The sequence below is a fragment of the Semicossyphus pulcher genome, unplaced genomic scaffold (genome assembly GCF_022749685.1).
Source record: "Semicossyphus pulcher isolate SPU_LCO1_2020_fin unplaced genomic scaffold, fSemPul1.0.p SCAF_4, whole genome shotgun sequence".
Classification (NCBI taxonomy): domain Eukaryota; kingdom Metazoa; phylum Chordata; class Actinopteri; order Labriformes; family Labridae; genus Semicossyphus; species Semicossyphus pulcher.
The window spans coordinates 2950341-2978052 of record NW_027211715.1 but is presented as its reverse complement, the minus strand read 5'-3'; the positions used below and the strand labels follow the sequence as shown (position 1 = coordinate 2978052).

Genomic DNA, 27712 nt, shown 5'->3' with positions numbered 1-27712 from the left:
TTTAATTTAACTTTTTTTATACAAGTGTTTTAGAGCCAGAGGAGGAGAGCAATACTCAGAGAAAAAACTCAAAAACTCTGATATTAAAGTGGTAAATCTGCCAGAAAAAAATTTATTAATTTATGAGATTATAAAGTCAGAAATTTGAGAGAAACAAAAACCAGTAAAATTGTGTTACTGGAACCTTTTTGAGCCACCCTCAAAAGTAGGTTGTGGTTCACGGCCCCCTCCCTCTCGATTCACCTGTGTCTCTCCTCTGCCTTGTTGTCACTGTGGCTTACACAGGTGTGCATGGCACGACGCTCTGCGCATATTCAGTCTATTTTCTCTGCACACAAGAAGCAGACTTCATAGAGCAGAAAGACTGAGCGACCGTCTGCTGCAGAAACACACGTTTCTATGCTCCCTGTTCGCCCCAGGGGTCACCATCCTACGTTACCCTACCCACTCATGATGGCTACTAAAAGGAAACCTGCATTACGGACAAAAATACTGCTTTAAAACACTATTTTATTAGGTTTTGTTTCTCGTAAATTTATGACTTTATAATCTTTATAAATTTGCCATTTTTTTCTGGCAAATTTACAACTTTAATCTCACAATTTTCATGTTTATTCTTTTCTTTTTGTTTTTTGAGTGGATTAATATCAGACGTACAAACTGTTAGTTTTTCTTTCTTGGGAGTTTATAGCTTTTGCTTTTTTATAGCCGTGTTCATGATGCTATTTCAGTCTTTTAATGTAATATTTATACACATGTACTTCACAATCAAGTGTTCACAGTTGTATGCTGATGAAGATGTACATAACAAATGTACAGCTGAGATGATAACACTTATTTTAACTGAATTCTTAAAGCTTTGGAAATATATTGTCTTCATCATTACCTTATCAAGTTTTATTGTTTATACTCTGATCTAACTCTGCTGTCATTTCCGACCTGGCCACGCCCACCTCTCTGCCTGTAGAATCACCTCACCTGCCTGATTAGCTCCCAGTACATTTAACCAGTCCACTTTGACCAGCTCTCTGCCAGGTTGTCTTTGTGCATCGCCTTAGCTTTGCAGCGTTTGTTAGTCTGTTTCCATAACTACTGTTTGACTACTTGACTCCCTGGCTGTCGCCTCAGCCTGACCCCTTGGACTCTGTTTGCCTGGATTTGTATCCTTGTGTTTTTTGTTGCATCCATTTATAAGGCTTGTTGATTCAAACCACCGAGTCCTGCGCTTGAGTTGTGACATAAATACAAACAAATGTTCTCAAAAGTCTGATGTTTAAATGTTGGAAAGATATTGAATATTTGATCCAAAATGATCTCAATTCAAACGTTACACTTTTAATGGTGAGGGAGCCTTAAATAAACTTACTCTCTATGACTCTGAGTATAAATTCAAAGCTGTGTGACTAAATATCTGACACAATGACAATCTGAGAAACAATGTGTGGAAGCATCGTGGATACGACATCATACTGGAGATGGAAAAATAGTGAATAAAGGTGAGGCTGGTTCGCAGGGTTAAAAAACAAAAGTCAAAAACTTGAGCTTTCAGAGCCCTATAGAGAGAGAGTTGCGACATCGCAATGGTGGATCATGGAGCATATTGGAACTCCACTGACGCGACTCTCTGTCTATACAGCTCTGGATACTTTGTTCGTCCGCAGCACACATATCCGGGGTAGTTTCGGGTCTTTGTTTTAAAGGTTTTTGTGGGTTGGTCTGAACAGAAAACGATCTTATTTACATTAGAAACGGGACCTTAATTAACACAGTGAAATCAACCGTATGAGCCGAGACGCAGAGACAGATAAGGAGCCTGTGAGTGACTTTATCGACCAAATAACTTCCTGGAAAAGTTACAAATAAAGTAAAAAAAAAACGCCCGGGAAACACTTCAAAATAAAAGCATTGTGTACAAACGAGGGGAGTCAGAAATCCAGATCGGGCTTTGTTGACCTACTTTACTCTCCATGCCTGTGACTTTTACTGCAGGAAGAGATGTTAATATTGCTGTCAGAGATCAATAGGACTCATCACAATTCATTTTCAATTTCATTTTGCGGTAAAAATCGGCGAGCCTCCTATTCTCTACATTTCTCTACACCTATTCGCCAACATTGTGAAGACTCTCATCTGTTTTCATGCATTTAAGAACATGCATGAAAGAACACGTCCCGCAGCCATCACGCACACGCCACGCTTCCACTGTTGCCCAAAAAAGCACACATTGACCTGATGCGGTCAGCCACATACGAGGTTGTGACCTAGTCTTGTTGTCAGTGGAGTCTGGTGGCTTTGAGAAGAGTGATGTATTGGCTATTTCTGGTCGAAAAAAAAAAAATCTTACTCTTTATCAAAAAGGTAGAGATCCTTTCTGTAGACACTAAGAACAATACAATGGGTCTGTCAGTGGCAAAGACAAGCTCTTTTAGAGGCATTATTTAATCTGGCACAGTTAACCTGACTGATTAGCAACTCCACTAAAGTATGTAAAAATGGGGCCCTGGTTTAAAGTTCTGGATTCCCCTCTAACGTTACCCCTCGTGTTCCCTCACACAGAACAGTTATCTTAATCAATTTCACACAGTGATCAGCAGCAAGAAGAAAAGTTGGTTTGCTGCATCCCTCCAACACATTACACAACACTTCAGCTCCTATTTATTCTAATTCGATGATGTTTCTTTGTAGACGTTACAGCACTAACATTTACAGTCCAGCTTTATGTCATCAAAGTGAAGGACGACAGCTGACATGAGCCTGAAAACGTCCCAGTCAACAGAAGAAGGAACATTTTACATAAAAAATAATCAAACAACATGCAGTCACATCCATTCTCATTAGAGATGAAAACAGGGTTATAAAAAATGTCTTCATATCCAAAATGTCAGCAGCTCATATCACCATCCAATGTGTTCCATTTTAGCTGCTCGTGATGTGGTTTTGTGGTACGAACACAAACTCCAAACGCATCCATCTGTAATCGTCTGCACGTTACCAGCGAGCTGCGGCTCTTTCAGCCAAATGACATTTGTTTTGCTCGACAGTGACTTCATCTGGCTCTGCTGTTTGTAACTGTTCAGCCCATATTTCAGAGCGCTGTGAGTAAAGGCAGATCTGAGACCATTAAGATCCAAACATCAGTCAGTTTAATCAGCAGCTCGCTACAAAATTATACCTGCCTGTTTCTCCAGAGAGACGTCAACCTGGGCAGGCAGGGGAGCTCCATTATCAGCACTGTGTGAGCGAGCGCCGGGCTCTGGACAGCATTAAAACAGATCTTTGAAATGAACAGTGCTGACAGGCTGCGACTGTCACAGTCATAGCTGAAGGAATTGATGATGGAAATGGATGATGAAACACATATTAAAACTCATTTTTCAAAAGTGGTACTAAAACACACGTCCAGATGCTCACAGAGAGCTCGTAGATGGAGAACTTAAAAAGACATGCAGGGAAACGAGCGCTGTTTCAACCCTGGATATGGCCAAAAGTGCTCGAAAGAGGCGGTCTACGGAGGATGAGTCCTTCATAGACTGTGTAGGCTGTTAAAGCTGGTCTACAGAGGATATCCTGTTTGCATCACCAGCTGTTTCTGCCCTTATCCTTGCATCACTAAACACTGCTCCTGTCGCCTAGCAACAGGTAGCTAGCAGGCTAACTAGCTATCATACCTAACATCACCTAACCTAACCTATTATTCTAAAGGGCCCTTTAGTTTTTTAACATTTGTGCCGCAGCTATTCGACTGACTTGAAACCAAAAACGTTGATATTTAAAGTACGTTCCTCGGCTGTTTAAGAGTCCGCCATCTCGTTTGAATTGGCACGCAACGAATCTCGGGATATGTTAGGCCGCGAAGGATGCACCGCATGGATCCTTCGTGGCCCGGGAAAAGGAGGACACATTTGCCAGCTGCATCTGAAGGAGCCTTCAAAATGGGACAGCCTTCGACGCGCTGCTGTGATGCAATCGGCCTTCAAATACGTCCTTTGAAGGATACAGCCCCTGGATTGGGACACAGCTGCTGTTGTTTAAAATATCTGAAAACATTAAGGAAAGGATCCCAACAGACATTTTGTTCAGGTAAGAACCTTTTTTTTTTACTTTTACATTGCCCTCTTCAAAGCCACCAGACTCTATTCACAAAAACACTCATTTTACCTGCAGAACACAGGAGTTGCTGCTCTCCCACCGCCTCGATCGGTAACTAAGTTTGCGTCACTGTGTGACTTTAGTGTGTTACATAGATAGTTTGGATCCAACACAATATTAACACACAATAACAAAAATTAACCAGGCAGCTGTAGATGAGCAACACTTGTGTTCTGCAATGGAAAATTGCTGTTTTTGTCAATGGAGTTTGGTGGCTTCAAAGACTTTGGTGCAACAGCTATTTCTGTCTCGAAAAAGCATCTTGCTCTTTAAAAACAACGTCCGTCTCTGCAGGGATCCATTCCACTATGTTATTAGACGGTTCAATAACAATCTGAGTTTAACAGAAGAGCTTAACGTGGGCTAACTTTGAATGGGTGCATTTGCGTCCAAGGTTTAGGTTCCATAATTTGCCAGCTGAAGCAATCTGTTGGAGCAATTCCAAAACGTTTTGTACATGAGTCATTCAGACCCTGTAAATGAAGTGTTCTCCTTTAATATTTAATTGTTCTGGCATCAAAACAATTATCTGCCCTTTAGTAATGCCTTCTGTCAGTAGGCATTACTAACTGATTCATGAAATAACCTGCGAGAATGACCTCATAATGAAAAGGGAGTGTCACACATGTTAGACACAGAGGAGACAGGACTTTTCTCACTAGCTGAGGTGAGATTATTACTCGATGCACAATCTGCACTTCAGATGGAGGTTAAACAGAAAAGCTGAAGCAAAGCGCTCCAGATTGAAACACAGTCAGTGGGACACCCGACACCAGGGCAGCATCCCTTCCTCTCTTCCCCTGTCTCCACATCGATTCACTGCTCTCATTTTATGTGGTTGAAAAGTGCAATTAGACGTTAACAATGAGGGATTAATAGAGTTCTTTCATCCTTCTGTAATAGGTTTTTGTCACAGCGGACATTTTGACTTCTAACAGGAGGTGTTAATAATAACGTTAACAATGGTTCTGTGCTATTCAGGTGTCTGAGTCAGCCATGACAGGCAGTCAGCGTGCACAGTACCAGGACCATGAAATTGAAGCAGCTAAATGGAACCCAGCCATCATTAATGCTACTATAAACACCTGCGCCTTTCCTTCTGAGATAGGTCAAAAAGTCTTCTGTAAAAAGGCCTTAAGAGCATTTGTTGATTAAGCTGTCACTGCTTTTACTGCCCAGGTCAATATAAAACACTTTGCATGGCCATATAAGTGATCCTGGGAGCAGATAGTGGTTGATCACTGTGTGCTAATTGGTGCTAACTGGCCTGAGAGACCATTGATTTGATGCAGAAGAGAAACACAGCATGTACATCCAGACAATCAAAGTGCATCTGACCTGTTTCACCCATAAAATCCTGGTTGTACACATGATAGGATAAAGATGAGAAAGATGTTACTGAGTGTATCCAGAGTAAACTAGCAACCAAATATTCCAAACAGTTTTTACAAGTATGAAAGATAAAGATTAAAAAGAGGGGAGACTTACACGTGTGTGTGTTCGGATGTGCATCTTCAGGCCGTCGTTCTTGCTGAACGCTTTGTCACAGTACGGGCACTGATACGGTCGCTCACCTGGGGAAAGAAAACAGGAAGTGTGCATGAGACGAAGGACAAGACCAGTACTGTACATCACAGGTAGGGATGGGTATTGTTAGGATTTTATTAATATCAACACTGCTTATCGATACTATTCTCCATTATTTGGTGCAAAACATAAAGACATGTCTTTAGGGTGTCTGATAATGTGCCTCTGGAAGGGGGATTGTAACCGGGGTTAAGGGCTGTGGTCGTCTCCCTGCAGTAACGTCAGTTATCATTAACAGTAAATGCAGTAACAGTAACAATCATTAGCAATACAACAACAGTTTTCTGGCTGTCAGACTTAGGCGAGCTATCAGTTACGAGCGTACCTAAACCAACTGGACTCCACTGTAGTGAAGTAAATCTTTTACAGTAACCATGGCGACAGCTCTGCGACATTCTGCGGTTTGTTCCTGTGTCAGTTTCCATCGTGTAGTGATGGAGGATGGGTTTAACTTGGTGTCTGACTTCTGCTAACGTTACCCACTGCCGACTTAGAAGTGCTAATAACCAAAGCTAGCTAACAAGAGCGACAGAATAACTATCGGCTCATTTATAAGAACTGTGCCTTCTGACTGCATTTTTAGTTTGGTTAATCCCATCTGCAGCATTACCATCGGAGCCACCAGGGCTCGGAGGCTGCACTGAAGAGGTACTAGCAGTAACGCTAACAACTGCGTTAGCATCAGCTGCTTTGCTAAAGCAGTCAAACACGGTGCGCTGCTTCAGATTTATAGAAAGTTGAATTTGCTAGCAGCTTTGTCATCACTAGGAGACGGATGCCAGCTACACCAGCTATGTAATAATGAAGCGATTGAAACAAAACGATATTAAATAAGAGGGAATGTAAACGTTAAATAGCGATAAGAGCACCGTTTGCCCAAGAGCTTATCGCTAAGCTTCGATAACGTTCGGTACCAACCAATCATGTACCGGGACCAAAAAATACTGGTTCTCGATACCCATCCGTAATCACAGGTTTAAACTTCAACAAAGATAAACAAGAGTAAGACAGGACATGTTTAAGCATACTATATCTCATGTAAACACAAAAAATCATAGATCAAATTATGTTACATACAACTATTGCTAAACTAATATATAAGCCGGGCGTTAAGGGTGTACACACAAACTATTTGTCCCATTCAAAAGTGGTTCAGTATTTGTCTCATAATCAGCTTGAAGACAGAAAACAAACTGACGTGTTTGTTTTGTTGCCGTGCTGCGGAGCGTGATGTCCTTACAGAAAGTGAAGTTGCATGTGTTGCGGCCTCTGTCCTCCCGACCTGCTTTGACCTGCTACTGGAAGACCAGATCTCTCCCTTTCAGAGCCTTTCATTCTGTACGCACACTGACTTTCCACTGCACAGCAAAAGCTTATGTTGGCTTCACTTCATGGCTCGCTATCTGAGCTCCAACTGGCCAACAGTTTAGGAGCACATCAGAGGCAGCGTGGCTTATCCTGGTTGGATCAAAAGCAGTCCTGCAGAACTCCTACAGATCCTATCTGAGCGGCCGGCGATGATGATAAAGAGAAAGTGACAAGCTGTCAGTCAAACGGTCCGCTGACACATGGATCTGTTTACCGCCTGCTGATCCACGGGCCAGATAGGAGCACCCGGGCTGATTACTAATCTATAGAAGGGATATGAGGTCACCTATAGAGCCGCACTGAAATCACAGAGAGGAAAGTACAGTTTAAACTGTCAATATAAAAGAGATTCTGGTTGAATCATTTATTTTAAAGGTGCACCCGTCATCAGGAAACGGGTGCAGAAATCTCCAGTGTCCCAGAAATCAACATTAAAAAGGTCCACATGTTCTGAAGTCTCCGTCCTTCTTATAAACGAGTCTCTTCTGAATTTAAATACATGCCTGCAAGTGTACACAGTTCAGTTTAATGAAACTCTGCTAAATATAGAAACCTACGGCAACACATTTGTGCTCATTCCTTCAGTACAATCTAATTTCTCATCTGCTTCATAGACGCGTAATCTGTCTTTAGTGACTAATTGTCGAACACGCAGGCGAGTAGTTTTATTGATGGGGGAGATGCTCTGCCCCTTTAAGTAATAAGGTTAATTAGCTGTGTTTCCTTGGGATTCAAAACGCAAAGATGCTTATTAAATCAGAAAATCCATCTAGGGAAAATCTGAGAGGAGAAATATTATCCCTCTGCTATAAACACAGCTGTGCAGGAGGAAGGTTTCTGCTCTTCTTACAGTGAGGAAGACGTTTTCAAATGTTACTTTATTAACAGTTAACGTGCAAAGACAAACGGTCGAAGGCATGTTTGCAAAAACAATCATCATATTTAGCATTTAAAGATATAATCTCTAAGATTTTCATGTAAATAAATGTCTGTTAAGTCTCTATCTATCGCTGAATGAGGTAACACAATGGTGTTTGAGCCTGTGGCCCACTGACGAAAGCCTTTGCATGTGCAGTATTACAGACTGGGTGTCTGTGGTGACAAAATCACAAGCGGCGCCCAGTTAGTGACGCGTTTTCCATCAGCCAGCAGTGGTTGGTCTGCCAGAGAGGGTAGGCGGAGCTAAGCGGCTGCTTTTCCGCTCTCTGCAAGTGTTGCGAGTAAACAGTAATCTACTATGGCTGAACAAACAAAGAAAAGATGGATGACTACAGATACAACTTCAACAAGAAGTGAAAATCCAAAGAAAAAGAAACAAACTCGACGCTCAGATGAAGCAAACAGTCTGAAAAGGAAAGCGACCGTCAGCCAGGAAAATCAAGAGTTACAACCGGAGCCGACCGTGGACGTCACACATGCAGCACTGTCTGGATATCTGGGAAGTGTGCTCCCGCAATTACCGTTTATCACCACAGGTGCCACCAAAGAGAACGAAACTGAAATCTTCGAGATTACCACTTTAAATGATTTCATTTGATTATTGCAGCAGATTTTTTTCCCTCTCTTGATGAGACCAGATTAACTTGTGTAACCATTTTTGGGGTTTGCCTTTAATAGTTATTATCATAATAATGTATGAGACCTTTCTTAAGAACTCTACAGGGTCCCTGTGCCATAAAATACAATAAAGATGCCATGCACATTTCTACAACTACGGATTCATTCAGTTGCATTCAGGTCCTTTTTTTTTTTTTTTTTTTTTTTTTTACATATTTTAAAGTCTAAATGACAAACAGATTTATCAGAATAGCTACAAAAAGTATATCATTGCTCCAGCAGATTATTTATGCCGACAGATACAAAGGGCTGTTATGGCTGCAACAAAATCCTTGTGTTTCCGATCAAAGTACATCATCTAAAAGTTATGTTTCGGCCACAGACAGACTCATTTTGTTATTCACAGTGTCTGACAACACAGAGAAAATCTCTAAGAGAGACCTCGGGTGGGGCGTGGCAGTGGTACAGATAGTACAGTCGGTACAGTCGTCTCTCAATCGGAAGGTTTGGGGTTCCACCCCCGACTGCTACAGTCTACATGCTGAAGTGTCCTTGGGCAAGACATTGAACCCCACATTGCTTCCGTGTATGAATGGGCATCCTGATTGGAGATTGGCACTCAGGCCTTTGCCGTCAGTGTGTGAAAGTGGCATGTAGAGTGAAAGCGCTTTGAGTGGTCAGAATAATACAAAGGCGCTATATAAACGGTAAACGGACTGTACTTATATAGTTCATATATAGTATATACACTTTTCTAGTCTTCCGACCACTCAAAGCTGCTTTTACATTACATGTCACATTCACCCATTCACACACACATTCACACACTGATGCCAATCTCCAATCAGATCTATGCACATTCATACCTGATGGCTATGCCAGCGGGAGCAATGTGGGGTTCAGTGTCTTGCCCAAGGACACATCGACATGTGACTGCAGCAGTCAGGAATCGATCCCCAACCTTCCAATTGTGAGACGACGGACTCTACCACTGAGCCACAGACGCCCGTATATAAATGGACTATATAAGTACAGTCCATTTATTTTCCTTTTTGTTAAACAGTAAGATGCTCTTATGTAAACCAGAAATAGTTGTTACAGTGCTCTCTTCAAACCCACCAGACTCCATTGACAAAAACATTGTAACAGGCAGAACACAGAGGTTGCTGGTCTACCTCTGCCTCTCTCGGTTAGTTTGTTATTCTGTGATTTGAATATTTTTAAACCACCACGATATTTATGTAACACACAATAACACAAAAAACTAACCAATCGAGGCAGCTGCAGGCAAACAAACTCGGCGAGGTAAAACTACTGTTTTTCTCAATGTGGAGTCTGGTGGCTTTGCAGAGAGTGATGTAACAGCAGTTTCTGGTTTCAAGAAAAGCATCTTTAACAAAAAGGTCTCATTCTGCAGGAATCTGTTTCATAACCTCGTCAAACACTTAATAACAATGTGAGGCTGTCAGCGGCAAAAACAAGCACTTTATGTGGACGTACTTGGACCTCCACCATACGGAAAAAAAGGACCGTGTTTGACAATACCAGAATTATCTTTCCAGGATTTAACTTTTTTTTTAACTGTAAGTTCAAGCTGGTGGACTTACACTTTGACCTTACAAACGCTTCTCATTCCTGCTGTGATTGTCTGAGGGCGACAATGGTTATATTTAATTCAGTCATATTTCACAGATCTGTGGGAAAGCTGGGACAGCTGTCATGTAGCAGATGTACAAGTCTGAGTCTGAACCCACCATAAACCCCCCACCAGAGGGCTTCAGCAGAGCACGAGGAGGAGCGCTGTGACACACAGTAATAAAATGTGTAACCTCACGTTGGTGTGGAAAGGGTTAACGTGACATATGTGGACTGATTACACACAGTGAAACATGTGCGGAGGGCAGCTCGGCACCCCGTCCCCGTCTGTGCAGTCTCAGCCTGTAGGAGGCCTTTTGTTGACAAACAGGAAAATCTGAATCCCAGATGTGTTTGGAGAAAGAGGAGAGCAAATCCTATGTCTTGTGTAGCATGTGTGGTATCGGGTTAAGGCCCCGCGCTGGCCTTGGGGAGTCCTGGGGAAGGCATTAGTGTGCTAATAGCGGCGGAGCTCAGCGTGCCAGTGTACTTCTGCGGCTTGGATGACATCCCTCCCAGGAGCCGGCTATTGTCGGATAATACACAGACAACCACACCCTGCTAACACATAAGTGCACACCAATTCACCTACTTAACCTGTACGCTCTCCGGGTCTGGACATGTGCGCCTCAGCTGGAAAAAACAGAGAAAATGATGGTATTTGATATTCCAAGAGAGGTCATTCATAAATACAGCCACTTATGGATCCCATACCTGACTCGATGCTACATTTAAGTCCAGCTTTTTTCACGGTTTCAACCTGCTCAGAGTTAAACAAGAGCAACTCAATCCCTGAGCCGAACAGGAAATAAACAAACGCTACTTGGAAACCTAAGCGGCAACATTCTGGCAACATGTCTCTGCGTTATTCGTGCGAGGGGCTCGGTGTCTGTTCTGCTGAGTGTTACTGTAACTGGAAACCCTCCACTTATTCTCCAGATTGAGCCAGATTGTTTGGGGATTATGAGGGGTGGCTGCAGCTCTGAGCCAGGGCTTTATGTGTGTGGAGATGGTAACTGATTTAGCATGTGCTGAAACAGAACACCATCTCTTTGACCCTGGGTGTCTCCCCCGGCCCCCGCTGTGGCCCTCACACTCCTTGTCTGCTAATCGATCCGTTTGGCACCCCTTGTGTGTCGTATGTGTGTGCGTACGGCCGTGTGTCTGGTTAGCAGATGGTCGGCTTTGTCGTGTTTGCCTGCCGCACAGTGTTCGTGTTATGGAGAAAGCTTTGTAGCTTCGGGGCTCCGGGCTGAAAGACATTAAAGCTGTCTGTCAGAAATTAATTCACTACTTCCTCCAGATCAACCAGACAGTGGCCGAGCACTGTCCTCCTCTCTGCCCTGCATCACATGCCGACAGAGGCCGCGCAGGTAACCTGATATCAGCGTGTTGGAGATGATAAGAGCTCGCCTTTGATGAGCCGTCTGAACGCCCAACAACTTGACCTTTCCATTACAGCCGCGGTCTCGGTACACTACTCTGCTTCCGCAAACAATTCTCTTGAACTTGCCCTTATGAGGGCAACTGTATCAGACAGGCTTATGCCACACATGCAGCTGATCAGAACTGATGACACGCGTCTCAAATATCAATACAATCCAAATTAAAGGCTAATCCCTGTATTTTTAAACCTGAGCCCCTTTTTTTCCCGGATTCAAATTTACTTACAGATACAAACCTTTTTGGAACAGTTGATCGCTTCAGCCTGCACCAGCGAAACGGACAGTAATCGCCACCCATGATGACCAAACTCTGTCTGTTAATAGTGCTTGTGTTTGTCACCGACAGGCTCAGTTTTATTATTCAATGTGTCTGACAAGATTACAGAGAGGATCTTACCTGAGCAAAAAGGTAGAGATCCTTGTTTTCAAACCAGAACCAGCCGTCACATCGCTCCCTTTAAATCCACCAGACTCCACTGACAAAAACTTTAATATTATTATGCAGAACACGGGAGTTGCTGGTCTATTGCTGCATTGATTTGTTTGGGTTTTTTGTGTTATTGTGTGACGACACTATTCACAATGATTACTTCAGATCTTACACAACATCTGTGTAACACAATGACACAAAAAACCAACAGATCAACATCTGCGGCTGCTTTAATTGCTGAAGGTTTAATTGCTGTTTTTGTAAATGGCGTCTGGTGCTTTTGAAGAGGATTATGAAACAGCTGTTTCTCATTTTAAAATAAAATATCTCTGTAGGGATCCTTTCTGTAATATTGTTAGACACTTATCTTAATAATCTGAGCCTGTCAGTGACAAAAACAAGAACTTTTAGTGGATGTACTATGATCGGGAACTTTTACCTCAAGGGTTAAGCTGCAGCCATTACAGTCAGTTTCACAGCTGCATGCTGGGGTATCTACTGGAGTAATTCTTTGTGCCTATTAGTAATTTAGACCCCAAAATATGTAGAAAATAAAGCCAAGGTTTAAAAGTACCAGAACAATTCTTTAACAATCTGTACACAGAACGAGTTAAAGCTTCAATAGGACCTATTCATCACAGGGAGACAATCACTTACTACATGGTGATTTTACGTACAAGATCGTAACCATGACCACAGAGACAACAAACAAATCGTCCGTACGTAAATAGGTTCAGTGATTCCAGAGTTGTACCAGATGTCCATCTGAGGGCAGTTGTTGTGCCGTGAGATCAGTTAATGTTGCAACGTGCGGCTCTTTGAAACATCTAAATATGGCTGTGTATAATTATCATAACAAATGGCACCCTGAGACAATTTGCATCCGCTGTCCAGAGCCAGAGTCGACGCAACAACGAGTTGTCTTTTTACTTTCTGAAAAAAGAAAGTATGTTTAATTATTTAACATCTGTTGACTCACTGCAAAATCCAGTCTTATTTTATGTCTCAGACTCTTACAGGAATTTAATGTAAAACAGCTCAGATTTTTCTGCCATGTTTATTTGCATCATGACACAAATATTTAAAACTGCTGATGTTAACATTTTTTACATTTGACAAATGTTAGACAAACTTTTAGTTCAGTGAGGCAGAGAAACTTTAATAGTCATCTGTAGTCATGAACTTTGACCCCTTACTCAAAGTGGGAAACAAGATGTCAGGCTTTGTCCTGCATGTATATCATCTCCTGTCCAACGATTACCAACTGATCTGGACGAGTGAGAACTCGAGCTTGTTAATTCGTCAGTATAAGTGTAAACACAGATAGGGCAGTTTAAATTCCAACATGCCTTCTCTTCAAATGCTCGCACATTACCGACATGCTCTCATGATAAGCAAGGCCCTCAAGGCGATCCAGACTTTTCAAGTTTCAGGAAGCGATGGTGTTGCATCGGCCGTCGACACTTTGCTATGTGTTGTTGACCTGTCGCTTCTCGGTCGCTGTTTTGCATGCATGAGATAGTAAGGATGTGAGACGGCTCACCAATCAGCAACTCAGCTCCAGAGAACGATGTGCGCACACTGCATGAAAAACCAGCCAGTTATCGACTATTACATTTGTTGGCAACTTATTTTGTCATCGATTTTTGATCATGTCGACTAATCGTCGCACCTCTTTTCCAAAGACGTTTCAGAAGAATTGGACCTTTGGGGTGATAAAGCTCTGCAGGAGATAAAATATTGCCTGTCAAATCAAAGAGACAGGGACGAGGCTCCACCTTCGAAACGCTCGGTGTGGAGTTTGAAGCCACAAAACGGCAACGCAGACACAACGTCATAGAGACATGCCCACCGTAACCCCGTTTAAAGGGTTAAATGCCACACCAATTTGCTGCAACACAGCTCATAGGTTTACCCTGCTCTCTGTGCCCAAACATGACATGTCCCATGATGTCAGCGTGACACCGAGGCTCTGCGTTCTGTCACATTTCCCCCGGCACAAATAATTTTCATGACCCCGCTCGGGTTATTTACCACATCATGGCACACATGGTGGGAAACTCTCCTCTCACTGAGCTGTGATGTGGAGACGCACACATTTACACATAAGAGGGCCAAAAAGAATCATTTAAAAGATGACAGAAACATCCATCATGACTCCGGAGTTCACCAACGTCTCCAGCGTCCGCATCCAACTTTCTGACAGCTCACATTTTGCGGTGATCTCATGCAGGCAGCTCTCTGAGGAGACGCCTGCCTCTGTGGCTCCGCAGCTCGACATGATGTTCTTACCACATTAAATTGAAAGTAAGCCAAACATACAGTACATGTCCTGCCAGCTACTTAACTAAATTTCTCTTTAATCTTCTTCTCACTTCACCCATTTCTGCCACAAAGCTCCCCAGTGTCTGACGGTAATCTGATACATGCAGGAAATCTCCTGACAAAGTCCTCTGTGTTTAGCAGGTAAATAATCAATGCTGACTTTTTCCCGTGAAGCAGGAAGACAAACAAGATCAAGCTTTCCTGTCGACGGTGAGGAGAAGCTGCTGATTTAAAGGTCTTTCCCTCAGCTGGTGGCCGTCTTTAAGAGGCTACTGACAGACAAACTAGCCGTCTTTAAAGTTTTACTTACATTAACAGTGTCGTTTTATGATGTAGCCTAAAAATCCCACGTTTATCTCACAATCTAACATCCACACATGGCCTATGCGTACCCACGAATCACTCCTCACTGTTTGAGAACAAGATGTCAGGATTGTCGCCCAGGGAGCTTATTTTTTCCCCTCGCACACAAAAACACAACAAACAAAAAAACCCAGCCTATAGAATGAGGGGACAGATTTACAGCCAGTCAGGGTCAAGGGTCATCCGGCTGGATGCTTTCTTGGAGTGGTCTTTTCTCTCTTTCCTCCTTTCTTTCTTTGAGGTGTCCCCTCGGCTCCCACCCCTCCCCCAGCATTCCTCCCTTTTGTTTATTCTATATAAATACAATCAGACTGGGCCCACACTGGTATACATTCTCTCTTTCTGTTGGTTTGTCCTTCACACATACACACATGTACCCAAACACACACACACATACACAGCTCGTGCACACACACACACAAAGGGAGCTGTTGACACAAGCTTGTTAAAGGACCACCGTCCTGCTACCACGCAAGTATACACACACAACTTGACACAATACAATCATGTCGACTCCTCCGTAAGCTTCGACAGGAAACACGTGATTTATAATCTAACAAGTGGAACCAGCAAAATCTGATTATATTAAGAACTGATTCACTCATGAGGGGATTTGTGGGCTGCTAATGAAGAGATGGCTCCAACTGTGTTTAATAGGAGGATCGATCACAACACACGAGCATGCTTGGTGTGTTTGATGCCGCATCTTTAAAGACTTTAAACAGCTTAAGGAGTGATTCTGTTCATTTAAACCCCAGGCCTTGTGTTTAGATATTTAGGGCTCTAAAGAACAACGGTATTAGTTTCAGAAAGTTCTGGAACGGCTCCAGTGGGTTGTTTCTTTTTTAGCAGCCAAAAAACAGGCTGTAAAAGCTGCAACGTAATCCTTGAGGGGGAATCATGTGATCAAAATAAGTCCATTAAAGAGCTTGTTTTAACACCGACAGGGTCAGATTGTTTTTTCACAGCTTGCTCCAGAGATGAATGTTTTTACTTTTTAAAGTAAGATGTTTTTATTCATCAGAAACAGCAGTTACATCGCTCTCTTCACAGCCACCAGACTCCATTGACAAAAACAGTCTTTTTATTCTGCTTAACACAGGAGTTGTTTTTCTACTGCTGCTCTTTCGCTTGTGTTTGTGTGTTATAAAAATAATGTGCTGGATCCAAATTAATCATTTAAAACACAAAAGTCACCAAACAACACAAATTTACGAACAGATTGAGAAAGCAGTAGACAGGCAACTCCCACGTTCTGCTCGGAGAGAATTACTGTTTTTGTCTATGGAGTCTGGTGGCTTTGAAGAGAGCGCTGTAATGGCTGTTTTCTTGTTATAGAAAGCATCTTCCTCTTTAACAAAAAGGTCTTCTCTGCAGGAACTCTTTCTGTAATGTTGTCAGGAACTTAGAATAACAATCTGAGCCTGTCAGAGGCAGAAACAAGACACACTCTGAATGGGCACATTCGCCGCCAAGGTTTACGTCACAGCAGTTGCAGTTGTTTCACTGCTGTAGGCTGAAGCAACCTACTGAAGCTCTTCTAAAACTTTTTGGACTAACAATTAAGAAGCCGAATATGCAAAAAATAATATATACAAATATATGGCACAGGTTTGGGAATAAGAATCCCCCATTAAAGGCATTTCAGTGTCTGAAGCTAGAAAGCAGAGTGAAGTGAAAAACAACGGGACAATAAGAAGACGACATGAGAGAGGGGAAGAGTCCAGAAGGAGTGAGGAAAAGAGGGACACAGCCAGGAGATGGCAGAGAGAGAAAGAAAAGAGAGTGAGTGAGTGAAGGAGTTTAGAGGCCAAGAAGTGTGTGTGTGTCTGTGCCAGGTCTCTGCACCAGTCTGTTGGTAAGGAAACACACAGGAATGTGTAGCTTTCCAGTTTAAGGCAGTTTAATGAACATCCAGGGCTCTATCTGTGAGGCTGTGCAAAGACTGGAGCGAGCGAGCCGTGTTACAGCAGGTTAGACTTTTAGAATAATAAAATGTGTTTCTTTTTCAGTGTTTGCTGCACGGTGTCAGGGCGGAGCAGCTCTTACTGCAACACACACCTTTGAAATGTTCACCTATTCCAGCAGGTCTGCCTTTGTGTGTTCTTGGAGAAAGAGGTGACCAATCAGAGCTTCACTGGTGGGACGTCATCTACATACATTGCTTGCTCGCTTCCTAGTTACTGTATGTCCAATACAAGTTTACTTTCTTGTAAGAGTCGAACAGCAGGATGAAAGGAAAGAACGATACATGTAGAGACGAGGGACAGAATTATAAAAGATTTGATCCTGGATCACAATAAAAAATAGGTTTGGGAAAAACTGTGGTAAATGTATTTGATAGGTAAATCGTGAATATCCCCAAGATATGCATTATGAGTTGTCATTTTTGTTGCTGTGTGTATGTCTCCCTTTTTCTTTTCTTTCTGTCTCTCTCTCTATCACACTTTCTCAGGACAGTAGGCATTGATTAATTGACTGAATTGATTGACTTGAAAAAGCTGTCTAGCTTGCAAATGTACTTTTGTTTTTGTTTTTTTACCCTTTATTTAATCAGGACCTTGTGACAGTATGATATCAAATGACCTGATCTAAGATTTGTTGATTGTTCTGTACTCAAATGGATGTGATTTCTCTCCATGATGCAATAAAAATATTCTGTTCTTAACAATATTTAAGATGAAGTGATTTTACCTGAAGCTTTATATTTGAGCCGGATAATTAAAATGGTCATGAAATGTTCAAACCCCCCGATACTTAGCAGTAGCCCACATTTTAGGATAATTACATCCAAATAGAATCAGATATCAGACTTTATAAATCTATAGGGGGCGGCTGTGGTTCAGTGACAGAGTCGGTCGTCCCTCAGTCAGAAGGTTGGGAGTTTGATCCCTGACTGCTACAGTCACATATCGAAGTGTCCTTGGGCAAGACACTGCTCCCGAAAACTTAAGCCCCTTTTACACTGCCAGTTCAAGGCGAGGTTATTACACCTCTGTTACGTTTCGTCTTCTATGTGAAATGCACGGAGGTGGAGTGGTGGGGCGAAGTCGCTCTGCCTCTGAGCCAGCTTCAGAGGAAGTAACAGAGGCGAACAGAGGTGAAACGGCGTCTGTGTAAAGAGCGGAGCTGGCAGGGCGAAACAGTGACGTGTGTGTGTATTGTTTGTTTACACCTTGCACATGTTTTGTTTCGCTAAAACAAACACTGGGGCGGCTTAACGCCAGCGTTGCTTAGTCCAATGTAGAATTATAAAGGCTGCATGATGGCGGAGCTTCGTTACAGCACTGAGGCAGAACTGCAGTGTAAAAAGGGCTTTAAATGAGCGTGTATGAATGCATAGGTCTGATTGGAGATTGGCACTTAGGCCTTCGCCATCAGCGTGTCAAAGTGAGTGTGAATGGGTGAATGTGACATGTAGTGTCAAAGCGCTTTGAGTGATCAGAAGACTAAAAAAGAGCTTTATAAATATATATATTTACAGAGCGTGTGTGTGTGTTCGAGATGTTCCATAAGTCATGCTCACAAAATAAGCTGATTACTGATGTGCTGCATTTATCCATCATTTAATGTAATCAGTTTCTGCAGCGTGAAAATTCTCTCCTGTAAACTTCCTTCTAACTATTAAGCTAGTCTGATCAGACTGGATATTAAGGAGAGAATGGGTTACTGTTAGTGCACTGACAGAGGCATCAGAGGACGAGGCCTGCGTCTGACAGCAAACTTGCAAACAACAATCTGCAGCAGCCAGTTAGCAGCCTCCTGCATGTTGTCACTTGTGGACTAAGAAACTTAAAGAAACTTGGCTCTAGCTATTATAGTTTTTAATATTAGATCGATAGGTTAGATAGTAGAAGGTCCATTATTATTTGGATTAGTGCGGCAAACTAAATCTTTAAAGCTCAGTTTGATAGTAATTGAATGAGTTAAAGATGTAAGTGTTTTATGATACTCCACATCTCTAACTTTAGCAGCTGATGTTAATAGCAGCTGATGGAAGAGCCTCACACTGCGGAGGGGCCACTGACCTGTGTGGCTGCGGATGTGGACCCTCAGCGTGCCGTTGCTGGCAAACTTCTGTCCGCAGTACGGGCAGATCTTCTCCTTCTCCCCCGTGTGGGTCTGACGAGGAAACAGACATGTGGTCGACGTTAGGAAAAACATTTGTAACATTCATCCTCACATCCTCACTACATTACAAAGTAAAATGTGATCTGTTGTGATAGCTTGAAATCTGCCAGATCTTTGTACTCATCAGAAACTTTATCTCACTGTATCTTCAGACGACCTTTATACAAACATAATCTGATTTTGTTCTGTAAAAGCAGCTTCAGGATCGAGACCGAGAGCATGTTGTTTTAAAGCACTGTCTGAGTGGGTTAAGACTGCACCGATAACAAAGTAGGAGACTCTAAATGGAGATGCACATGTTCACATGACAGTGGATCCACTGAGCTGCCCCGAAGGCAGGATCAAAGAACACAGACGATGCAGATTTGCCGGGGTCCAAAGCCCGGGGGACTAAAGGCCAGGGTGCACGAATGCATTCATCTCCTCCATCTCCTCCTCTCTCCTTTACCTCCCAGCACTCTGCAGTTTGGAGCTCTGTGGGCTCATAAGGTCTGCACATGCAAACAGGGAAGAAGAGCATGTGGAAAGAGTGTGCTACCTCCTCTGTCGTTTCCTTTCTAACCCCCCCTTCTCTCTGTTCTTGTTGAAAACTTCCCTCTGAATTCCTCCTCCTCCTCCCGGCCGCTTGTACAGAATAATCGTGAGTATGAAAAGCTCAAACTCAGAGCGACAGTTTCAACAGCAGTACAACAATACAGGAACACCTCCTCTCGGGGCCCCCATCCTTTCCTCCATCACCCCACTGTGTCCCTCTGACACCTCGGGTGTTTCGTTACAAAGGCTCCATCCACACACATACATTCTCTCTCACACACACATGCACATACTCTCTCACACACACATGCATGTTGGCAAACACATGCATACACACTCAGTCACATACAATCCTGCACAAACAAATCCACACGTGTCCCGGAGGGAGCGGTGCATCATTATTTAGTATTTAGATGAAACATCTGTGGTATTCTTCCTTTAATTATCCAAACATTTCACTGGGAACGTCACATTTGAAATCAAAGGTGGAATTTATTGGGAGTTGTTTTATATATAAATGATCGGTGTGAGTCTAACCTGTAATTTTCATTCAGGAGTGAATTCTTCCCGCTGAGCTCTGACAGAGCTGAGACGATCTAGTATAAAACATACAACACATGCACATACACGCTGACGCACACGCCCTCTTATTTAACACAAAGAGCAAATCTCACTGGAGGAAGAATCGACTGTGACACAAGAGCGCTCCATGAATAACACCGGCCTGCTCTGCCGGATCACACAACATGACTGTTCATTAACTGAAGCAAGCGCTGCAGCGACAGACGTGATTACTCTTCAGGGAAACAAAGACGCAAAGTTATTGATCATTTTTTGAGAGAAATTCATCTTTTACCTTAAATTATTTTTCTTTAAAGAAAGTGTTTAACCTTGTCAACATCTCCATGTGGTGTTCTTCATGTGTCAACATGAGCAGTCATCTCCATGGCTGGGCCTGTCTGCTGTTAAACTGCAGTGTACCAAGGACAGGCTGAACAACACGTTTTCAGATTGGCAGGTTTGAGACGTCACAAACCTAAGGAGCCAATCCCGTTAATGGACAGGGTGACGCTATGCATATCATTATGTGTAACCTATGGCAACCACATCGGCGATGCGCGAGCCAGCTGTAACCGTCATCGTAACTTACTAATGGCTACTAACGTTAACGTTAATACTACTAATTACTACATTTTAAGCTAGCTTACGTTTCAACAAGTTGCCACTAAACGACGGCAGAGATGTGTTTTGTTTTTGCGACGGAGGGGGCGGTTGGAAATGTGCGTAGTGGGCGGGGCCTCTGCAGATTTAGGAATTGTCTTATTCCATGTCTTAAAACATGACTGGAGCTGCTCTTTAAACATGCATGAAGTCCTGGTCCTGGTTCGAATTGTTTATACTAGCGCACAAGATGTCTGCTAGTTCCTTTTTAGGGCTGCAGCTTAGATGTTTTCATTGTTGAATAATCTGTTGATTATTTTCTTGATCATTTAATTTGTTTTTTTGGTCTATAAAATGTCAGAAAGTGATAAACAATGACAGAAAGCACAAATATATTCAGTCAAAGAGGAAAGTAAACTAAAAATATTTAAGAACATTTAAGAAACTGGAAAAAAAGTTTTTAGTTTATTTTTGTTGTCCTTTTCTGTCTTTATTTATAGAGAGGACAGCGGACAGCGTCAGACACAGGGGAAGACAGAATGGGGGATGACACGCGGCAAAGGGCCGAGGGCCGGCGCTGAACCCGGGGCTGCTGCATCGAGGACCGCAGAGCCGCTGATTTAACCACTGAGTTAAACCAGCGTCCATTTTCTTTTTTCTTTAGAAAATTACCCAGATCAATTAATCAATTATCATAATAGTTGGTGACTCAAATAATAGCTGATTAATTGCTCTAATTCTTTGCCGTATTTCCAATGCAATCACTTCAGAAACTTCTCTTAAAGCAGCTAAATTCAGAGTTCTGACATTTTTTCAAAATAAAAGCTGAAACAATGTTTTGACTGAAAAAGCTGAGTACAGATTCTAAATCGTGTTGCTCATTCTCATCTTATCTGTTAGTGTGAGTTTGATATTTTTAACTATTTTAACAAAAGACTGAACAATTCTATAAATATACGACAGATTGATCTTTCATAAAAAAAGAAGAAGAAGTTGCTGCATAATAATTTAACTAAAATAAAAAGGACAGCTCAGGCTGCGATCATCAGATATTCAGCTTCATGATGTTGACGTTCTTATCTCGGTTTACTTTTGATCTTCAGTGTATGACGTCCAACATGCTGCACAGAGCTACTGTTAGACTTGATCCTAACCAAACATGGCTGTGAGGAGGCTCTGTGATTATTAGGGGGCCAAAGTTTGCTGAGACAAACAGTTGCAGATCATCAGTGTGTACATTAAATAAGACGTCAGCGTCAGTATGGCCAGAGGCAGGGTTACTCCGCGCATGTAAACACGGGCAGCAAGATGTCGTCTCCTCAGCAGCCTGGCTTTGATCAAGGCCAGATCTCCCAGCAGCCTCCTGTCCCCGTGAGCAGCGAGACAGTTCAACATGCCGAGTCTTCAGCCCTCCTGGTCTGAGACAACCTCACAGACGTTTTCTTTTGCCGTGTGCCAAGAAGCTGTTTGGTTTCAATCTCGATCCGTAACCACACCGGACGCTGTCAGATTCAGGGCTCATAATCTGCAGGCAGATCAGTTCGGGGCTTTGAAACCCTGCAGAGCTAATGGACTAACTGCCATTTCTAATCAACGTAGGAATTGATTTCCAAGCCTTCATGGGCAGCAACAGTCAGGACGGATGTGTTCGCCAGGTTTGACAGTCCAGATATTAGCACAGTTAGCTGCTTCACGTTGGTGAGACGAGGAGTCGGGCTGGAAGTGAAACTACGGAAACGGTTTGGTAAAGGTGATGTTTGGACTTTTTTTCTCTTGAAATTCAATTTGATTGCAGAAGATTGATGATGGAAAAACGGATTTAAAACCGCATTTTGGTGGAATATTTCCATTACAGCTTGAGCACGACTCGAGAGCTTGCAGAGTTTGGCTCTACTTTTTTCTCTTTTTAAAACTTAGACGATTTAAACTTTTTCTTTTAACCTTATCGTCTGTTGTAAAGGTTATCAGGGAAACAAGCTAAGCTAACGTCAGTGGCAGCTCAGCTCACAGAATCCGGGAAACAATTTCTAGCTGTTTTAATTACCGAGTCTCTTTAACCCTTTTCACACATGCACTCCTGACAACTTGCAGAAAATTTTAAGACAGTCTGCCCCCTGAGATTTCCCCCTTGTCGGGGACGGTCCTCGCACTGCCGAACATAACATCTTTGCTCTTGTCGTCTCGTAAACGATCCTTCTTCTTCAACCTTGGATGTTTTTAATCATCCTGTTATGTGTCGCTCTTCTGGTTTCACACCGGTCACATGATCACCACCCCGCCTACTTGCTTGCGGTGAAAGCTCCTGAGTGTTACCTGCTGCGTTCACACATCGGCTCACCCCGACTTCTTGCAGACATTTTACCAGGAGGCTGGCAGGAGAAAGTCTGCATAAAGTCGGGGTAAAAAATTCTGGTGTTTGCTTTCATACATGCAGCCCACCCAGACAATGTAGGGAAAGTTTTCAGGGGTGCTGTGCATGTGTGGGGCTCACACAGCTCAGCTTGCAGCCCCTCCTGGTATCTTGTGTGTGTCCAAATTCTGTGTTACTAAAGTTCTGTGTCCTACTTTCCTAACTCCTTATTTTAACGGTGTTTTCTTCTTGCCACTAACAACTTCATAAAGCAAAAACAAAGTGAAGGAGCAACATTTGGATTTTGGGAAGACTGTACTTCTATATTTCTATCAATCCAGAAAATTCTGGGAGGTTTCATAAGTCATTTTCAAACTGTTATGTCTGAACTGCATTTTCAAATTGTGCAGGTTGAACTCAATTTTAGGGACAAAGTAACAGCCCTTGCAGACGTGCAATCACAGCATAATTGAGGTCGTCTGGCTGCAGCTCTTTTCGTCTTTACCTTCTTGTGGCTCTTGAGGACGGACGGAGTGACAAAGGCCTTCTCACACAGGTCGCACTTGTACTTCTTGTGGCCGTCGTGCACCACCTGGATGTGCACGTTGAGCGTGTCCTTCCTCTTGAAGGTGGCGTCGCACTGGTCACACTTGAATGTCCTCTCACCTGCAGGAACATTGGTAAGAGCCATTTTCAGTTATCTATTGTTGTGCCTGTAAACACACAGTCATCACGCACAGCAAGAGAGGAACCAATTTCAGGGGGGCGATTGTGCGGGCAGAAAAATACAAAGAGGGGTTTTTCACTGCACCAGACAACCCAAACAATGGTCTTTAGAAAAGTGCGGTTCTGTTTTTTTTGGACAGAAGTCGTCCTTTTTGTGAATCTGTAGCTGCCATCCCAGGGGAAACCGTAAAACTAACCGCTCTGCCATATGTTTCATACAAACGTCAGAGCAGAAAACACGGCTTTTTTATTAATCCTTCAGTGAAAAGCACTAAAAGTGCAGACAGACAGTCCTCAGACAGCTCAGCTGTTCACAGAGAGCGGCCTGATGTTCCCCTTCACGCCTCTGCTCGCTGCCTCCACACAACAGCCTCTATTGTTGAAGAGTGGTTGTTTCCATTATATGGAGATCATTCAATTTTCACAGAGTAGCTTCGAGAGAGAGAGAGAGAGTGTGTGTGTGTGTGTGTGTGTGTGTGTGTGTGTGTGTGTGTGTGTGTGTTTGGCGGGAGCAAATGGTTACAAGCTTGTATTCATTCTCACATTACCGAGGACGATGATGGTCAGCTTAATAAAAGGAACACCAGTGAAAAATGAGGTTGTGATGTGAATCTAATTGAAACATGCACTTGATGATAATTAATGTCAACGACACGCTCACATAAAGATTTCATTAACTCAATATTAAAGCACACAGGCGTGCATAACACGGGATTATTCTCTAGTTCTTAAAGTCGCAATGACATAAAATAGATTGTCAGTTACACTCCAGTATCATGACAAAAAGTCATCCATCATTATCTATACCGCTTATCCTGTTCAGGGTCGCGGGGGGCTGGAGCCGATCCCAGCTGTCACTGGGCGAGAGGCGGGGTTACACCTGGACTGATCGACTGTCAATCACAGGGCTGACACACAGAGACAGACAACCTTTCACGCTCACATTCACACCTACGGGCAATTTAGAGTCACCATGAACCCAATGAGCATGTCTTTGGACTGTGGGAGGAAGCCGGAGTACCAGGAGGGAACCCACGCATGCACAGGGAGGACATGCAGACTCCACACAGAAAGGTCTCCTACATCTAAACCGGGACTCGAACCATGAACCTTCTAGCTGTGAGGCGACAGTGCTAACCACTGCACCACCGTGCAGCACAAAAAAGTCATTAAGTATTTAATTTTAGACTTTGCACTTGTTCTGCATCCAGGAGCGTGTACGAATATTGCATCCAATGAAACTCTTTTCTGAATTTTATGTCCCTGATCCACCGATCCACCGATCCTCCGAGCTAGCTCTCAGTTATGAGTCGTCTCTGTGTTTGTATTTTCTCACATTCAGCGCTTTGTGTTTCCCTAAAACAATCAATCTCTGCCCTCGACCCTGTTTTCATCAGAAACACTTAAATCTGCAGAATCAAGAAGCTCTCTGCTGGATGAACAAACATTTGACCCCAAATTAATGGGCAGATTTTTTCTTAAATCTACAACTGATTTGAACCAACTGTAAATACTTCTATTTGATTTTTCTGAAACAAGCACAACACGAGCGCTCCAAATCTGTCATGTGAAGACATGCAGACAGTCTGTCTCTGATGGGGACATAAAATGGATCAAATATTTGACTGAAATAAACGACAGCCACCTAAAATGAACTTAATCTAAAATAAGCATTGGCTTTTCATTTCACTGACAGATGTGACATTTTTGTTTTTGATATTTTAATTGAGCAGCTGTCAGGAAAATCCTCCCGACTGACAGCTGCCCGAGGATCTATATGTAGGTTAAATGGCTTTCCCTGATCGTGCTCCGTCATAACACCTGATAGCAGGCTCAGACGGACAATCTGGCAATTCTGGTAAATGCCAGATGGGTCTGTCCACCTAGCCACCACCAGAAATGTTGTTATTAATCCACTTAATGTTGGAACAGACAATCTGATTAAGGCCGTCACGGAACAGAAACTGAGCACGGACTCTTTTCTGTGAGGCTGGAGCAGTGAGAATGACAGTCCTGCACCCCGTCAATAACAACATAACCTTGTTTATGATGAGCACACCGGGGCCTTTGACGTCCTGCAGCAGAGAAAACATCCACCAGTGCCGACCGAAGAGGATGAGGAAAGAGTGACATTCCTCTGGACACATGGAGAGCAGCAGCAGATTCCAGAGGAGAACAGAGGCGAGAAGAGGACGCTGCAGAACTCCCAGCGGGTCGCACATGTTGTCACAGTATTAATGGAGCTCTGAGAGCAGTGTAAACTGTTAATATGCTGCTGCCTCTAATTGAATATTCCTGTACTGCCAATCCAGCTGAGCTGCAGGCGAATGTAATAATAAATAATAATAATAACTTAGACTTATATAGCGCCTTTCATGGGAACCAGGGCTGCTTTACGGAGTAAATAACAAACAGACAACAGAACAAAACCATCAAACAAATAAGGCAGAAAGAGAGAAATAAAACTGGCACTGAAAACAGGGGAAGGTGGTGAATTATAGTCCAAAGGAAGGTACGTCTAAAGCCCTTTTTACACCGCGGTTCCTCCTCAGCGCTGAAACAAAGCTCTGCCACCATGCCGCCTTCGGCATGAAGCAAAATGTGCGCAAGGTGTAAACAAAAAGCGCTTCAAATACACACACGGCGCTGTTCTGCCCTGCCGGTTCCACTGTTTACACTGACGCCATTTCGCCTCTGTTACTTCCTCTGATCCCGGCTCAGAGGCAGAACGACTTCGTCCCACCACTACGCCTCCGAGTGTTTTACAAAGAAGACGAAACCTAACAGAAGTGTAATAATGCAGCCTTGAACTGGCAGGGTAAAAGGTGTTAGCGTGCTGTTGGCTAAAATTGTCTGTCTGCTGTAAATCCTGCTGACTCTGCCTGACAGTACGCACCTCATGCTGTCTGTTGGCAGCTTCTTTTACAGTTTCTAGCTAATGTTTCAGGCGCCCAGCAGGACTTCAACCTTCACAGTATGAACGTTTTCTCCTCGTTAACAGGTGACACTCACCTGGCTGAAACAAGCAGTTAGGAGAGTTTGGAGAATCTGACTTGGGGCGATCATACAAGCAAACCTCACATGAAAAGGTACAAAAGACTCAGGATAAGAATATAAAACTGTTGCATGAGACCCGCTGAGAGTGAAAAACTTTGATTTCACCTGAAACGCTCGGCCAGCTGTGCTTCATTTTCTCCCTGTGAGACAATCACTAACTAACATTAACTCACAGACACGTTTCTATTCTCTCACCTACAGTGATATCACACACTCGATCCACCCGCCCCACATACGCTCCACAACCTGATACATAATACGAGCTCTGGTGTTATATAGCTGTCCTCCTGAGACAGCGGCAGGAAATGCCTTGAGCTCTACAATCTCTTTGTTATCTGGCTCACTGGGAGGACCAGCGCTGCATCCTGCAGAGGCTCCACCGTCTGAGGAGACGCTTTCTGCTGCTTCACAGCACCCAGGGACCACCAGAGGACCGAAACATAGACTAATGTCTCCCCGATGAGATGTTTGAGTTATGATCTCTAGTACTCATATAATACACAGGGGCGAGGACGAGTTAAAGGCCAATAAAAAGAACATGCCAGGCCGTGTTTCAAATATCAAGATGGTTTGATCTCAGTACTACAAACTGTAATTTCTACTCAAAAACAGTTTTAGGACACATTTCATAGAGCTCATTTGTATTTTGCAGTCTGTATAAGATATCCAAATAACTTTTTTTGTATTTCTAACTTGAAATCTAAAGTTCAAAGAAGCAAAACAAGTAAAAAACATTAAAAAAAACAACATTTAACAAGAACTTTCTTTGCATTTAGATTCGTTTTATACTCTGGGTTGGCTTCAACTGTGAGACGTAACACATTCTTCCTCTTAAAATGCAAAGTATATTTGTGAAGCAGTTAACCACGTCATTACTCATGTTAGCAAACATAA

General features: G+C 43.0%; 1 protein-coding gene across 4 annotated transcripts in view; it reads right to left on the bottom strand.

The window, feature by feature from the left end:
• The window catches only part of prdm5 (PR domain containing 5), a 52465-nt gene that overhangs the window by 8776 nt on the left and 15977 nt on the right, over nt 1–27712 (bottom strand). For all 4 annotated transcript variants that reach the window (XM_069680427.1, XM_069680428.1, XM_069680429.1 and 1 more), the window contains 3 exons: nt 23541–23701; nt 18888–18981; nt 5638–5723 (listed from right to left, as the gene is read on the bottom strand). In XM_069680427.1, the coding sequence (XP_069536528.1) occupies nt 5638–5723; nt 18888–18981; nt 23541–23701 (341 nt within the window). The remainder of the gene's footprint in view (nt 1–5637; nt 5724–18887; nt 18982–23540; nt 23702–27712) is intronic.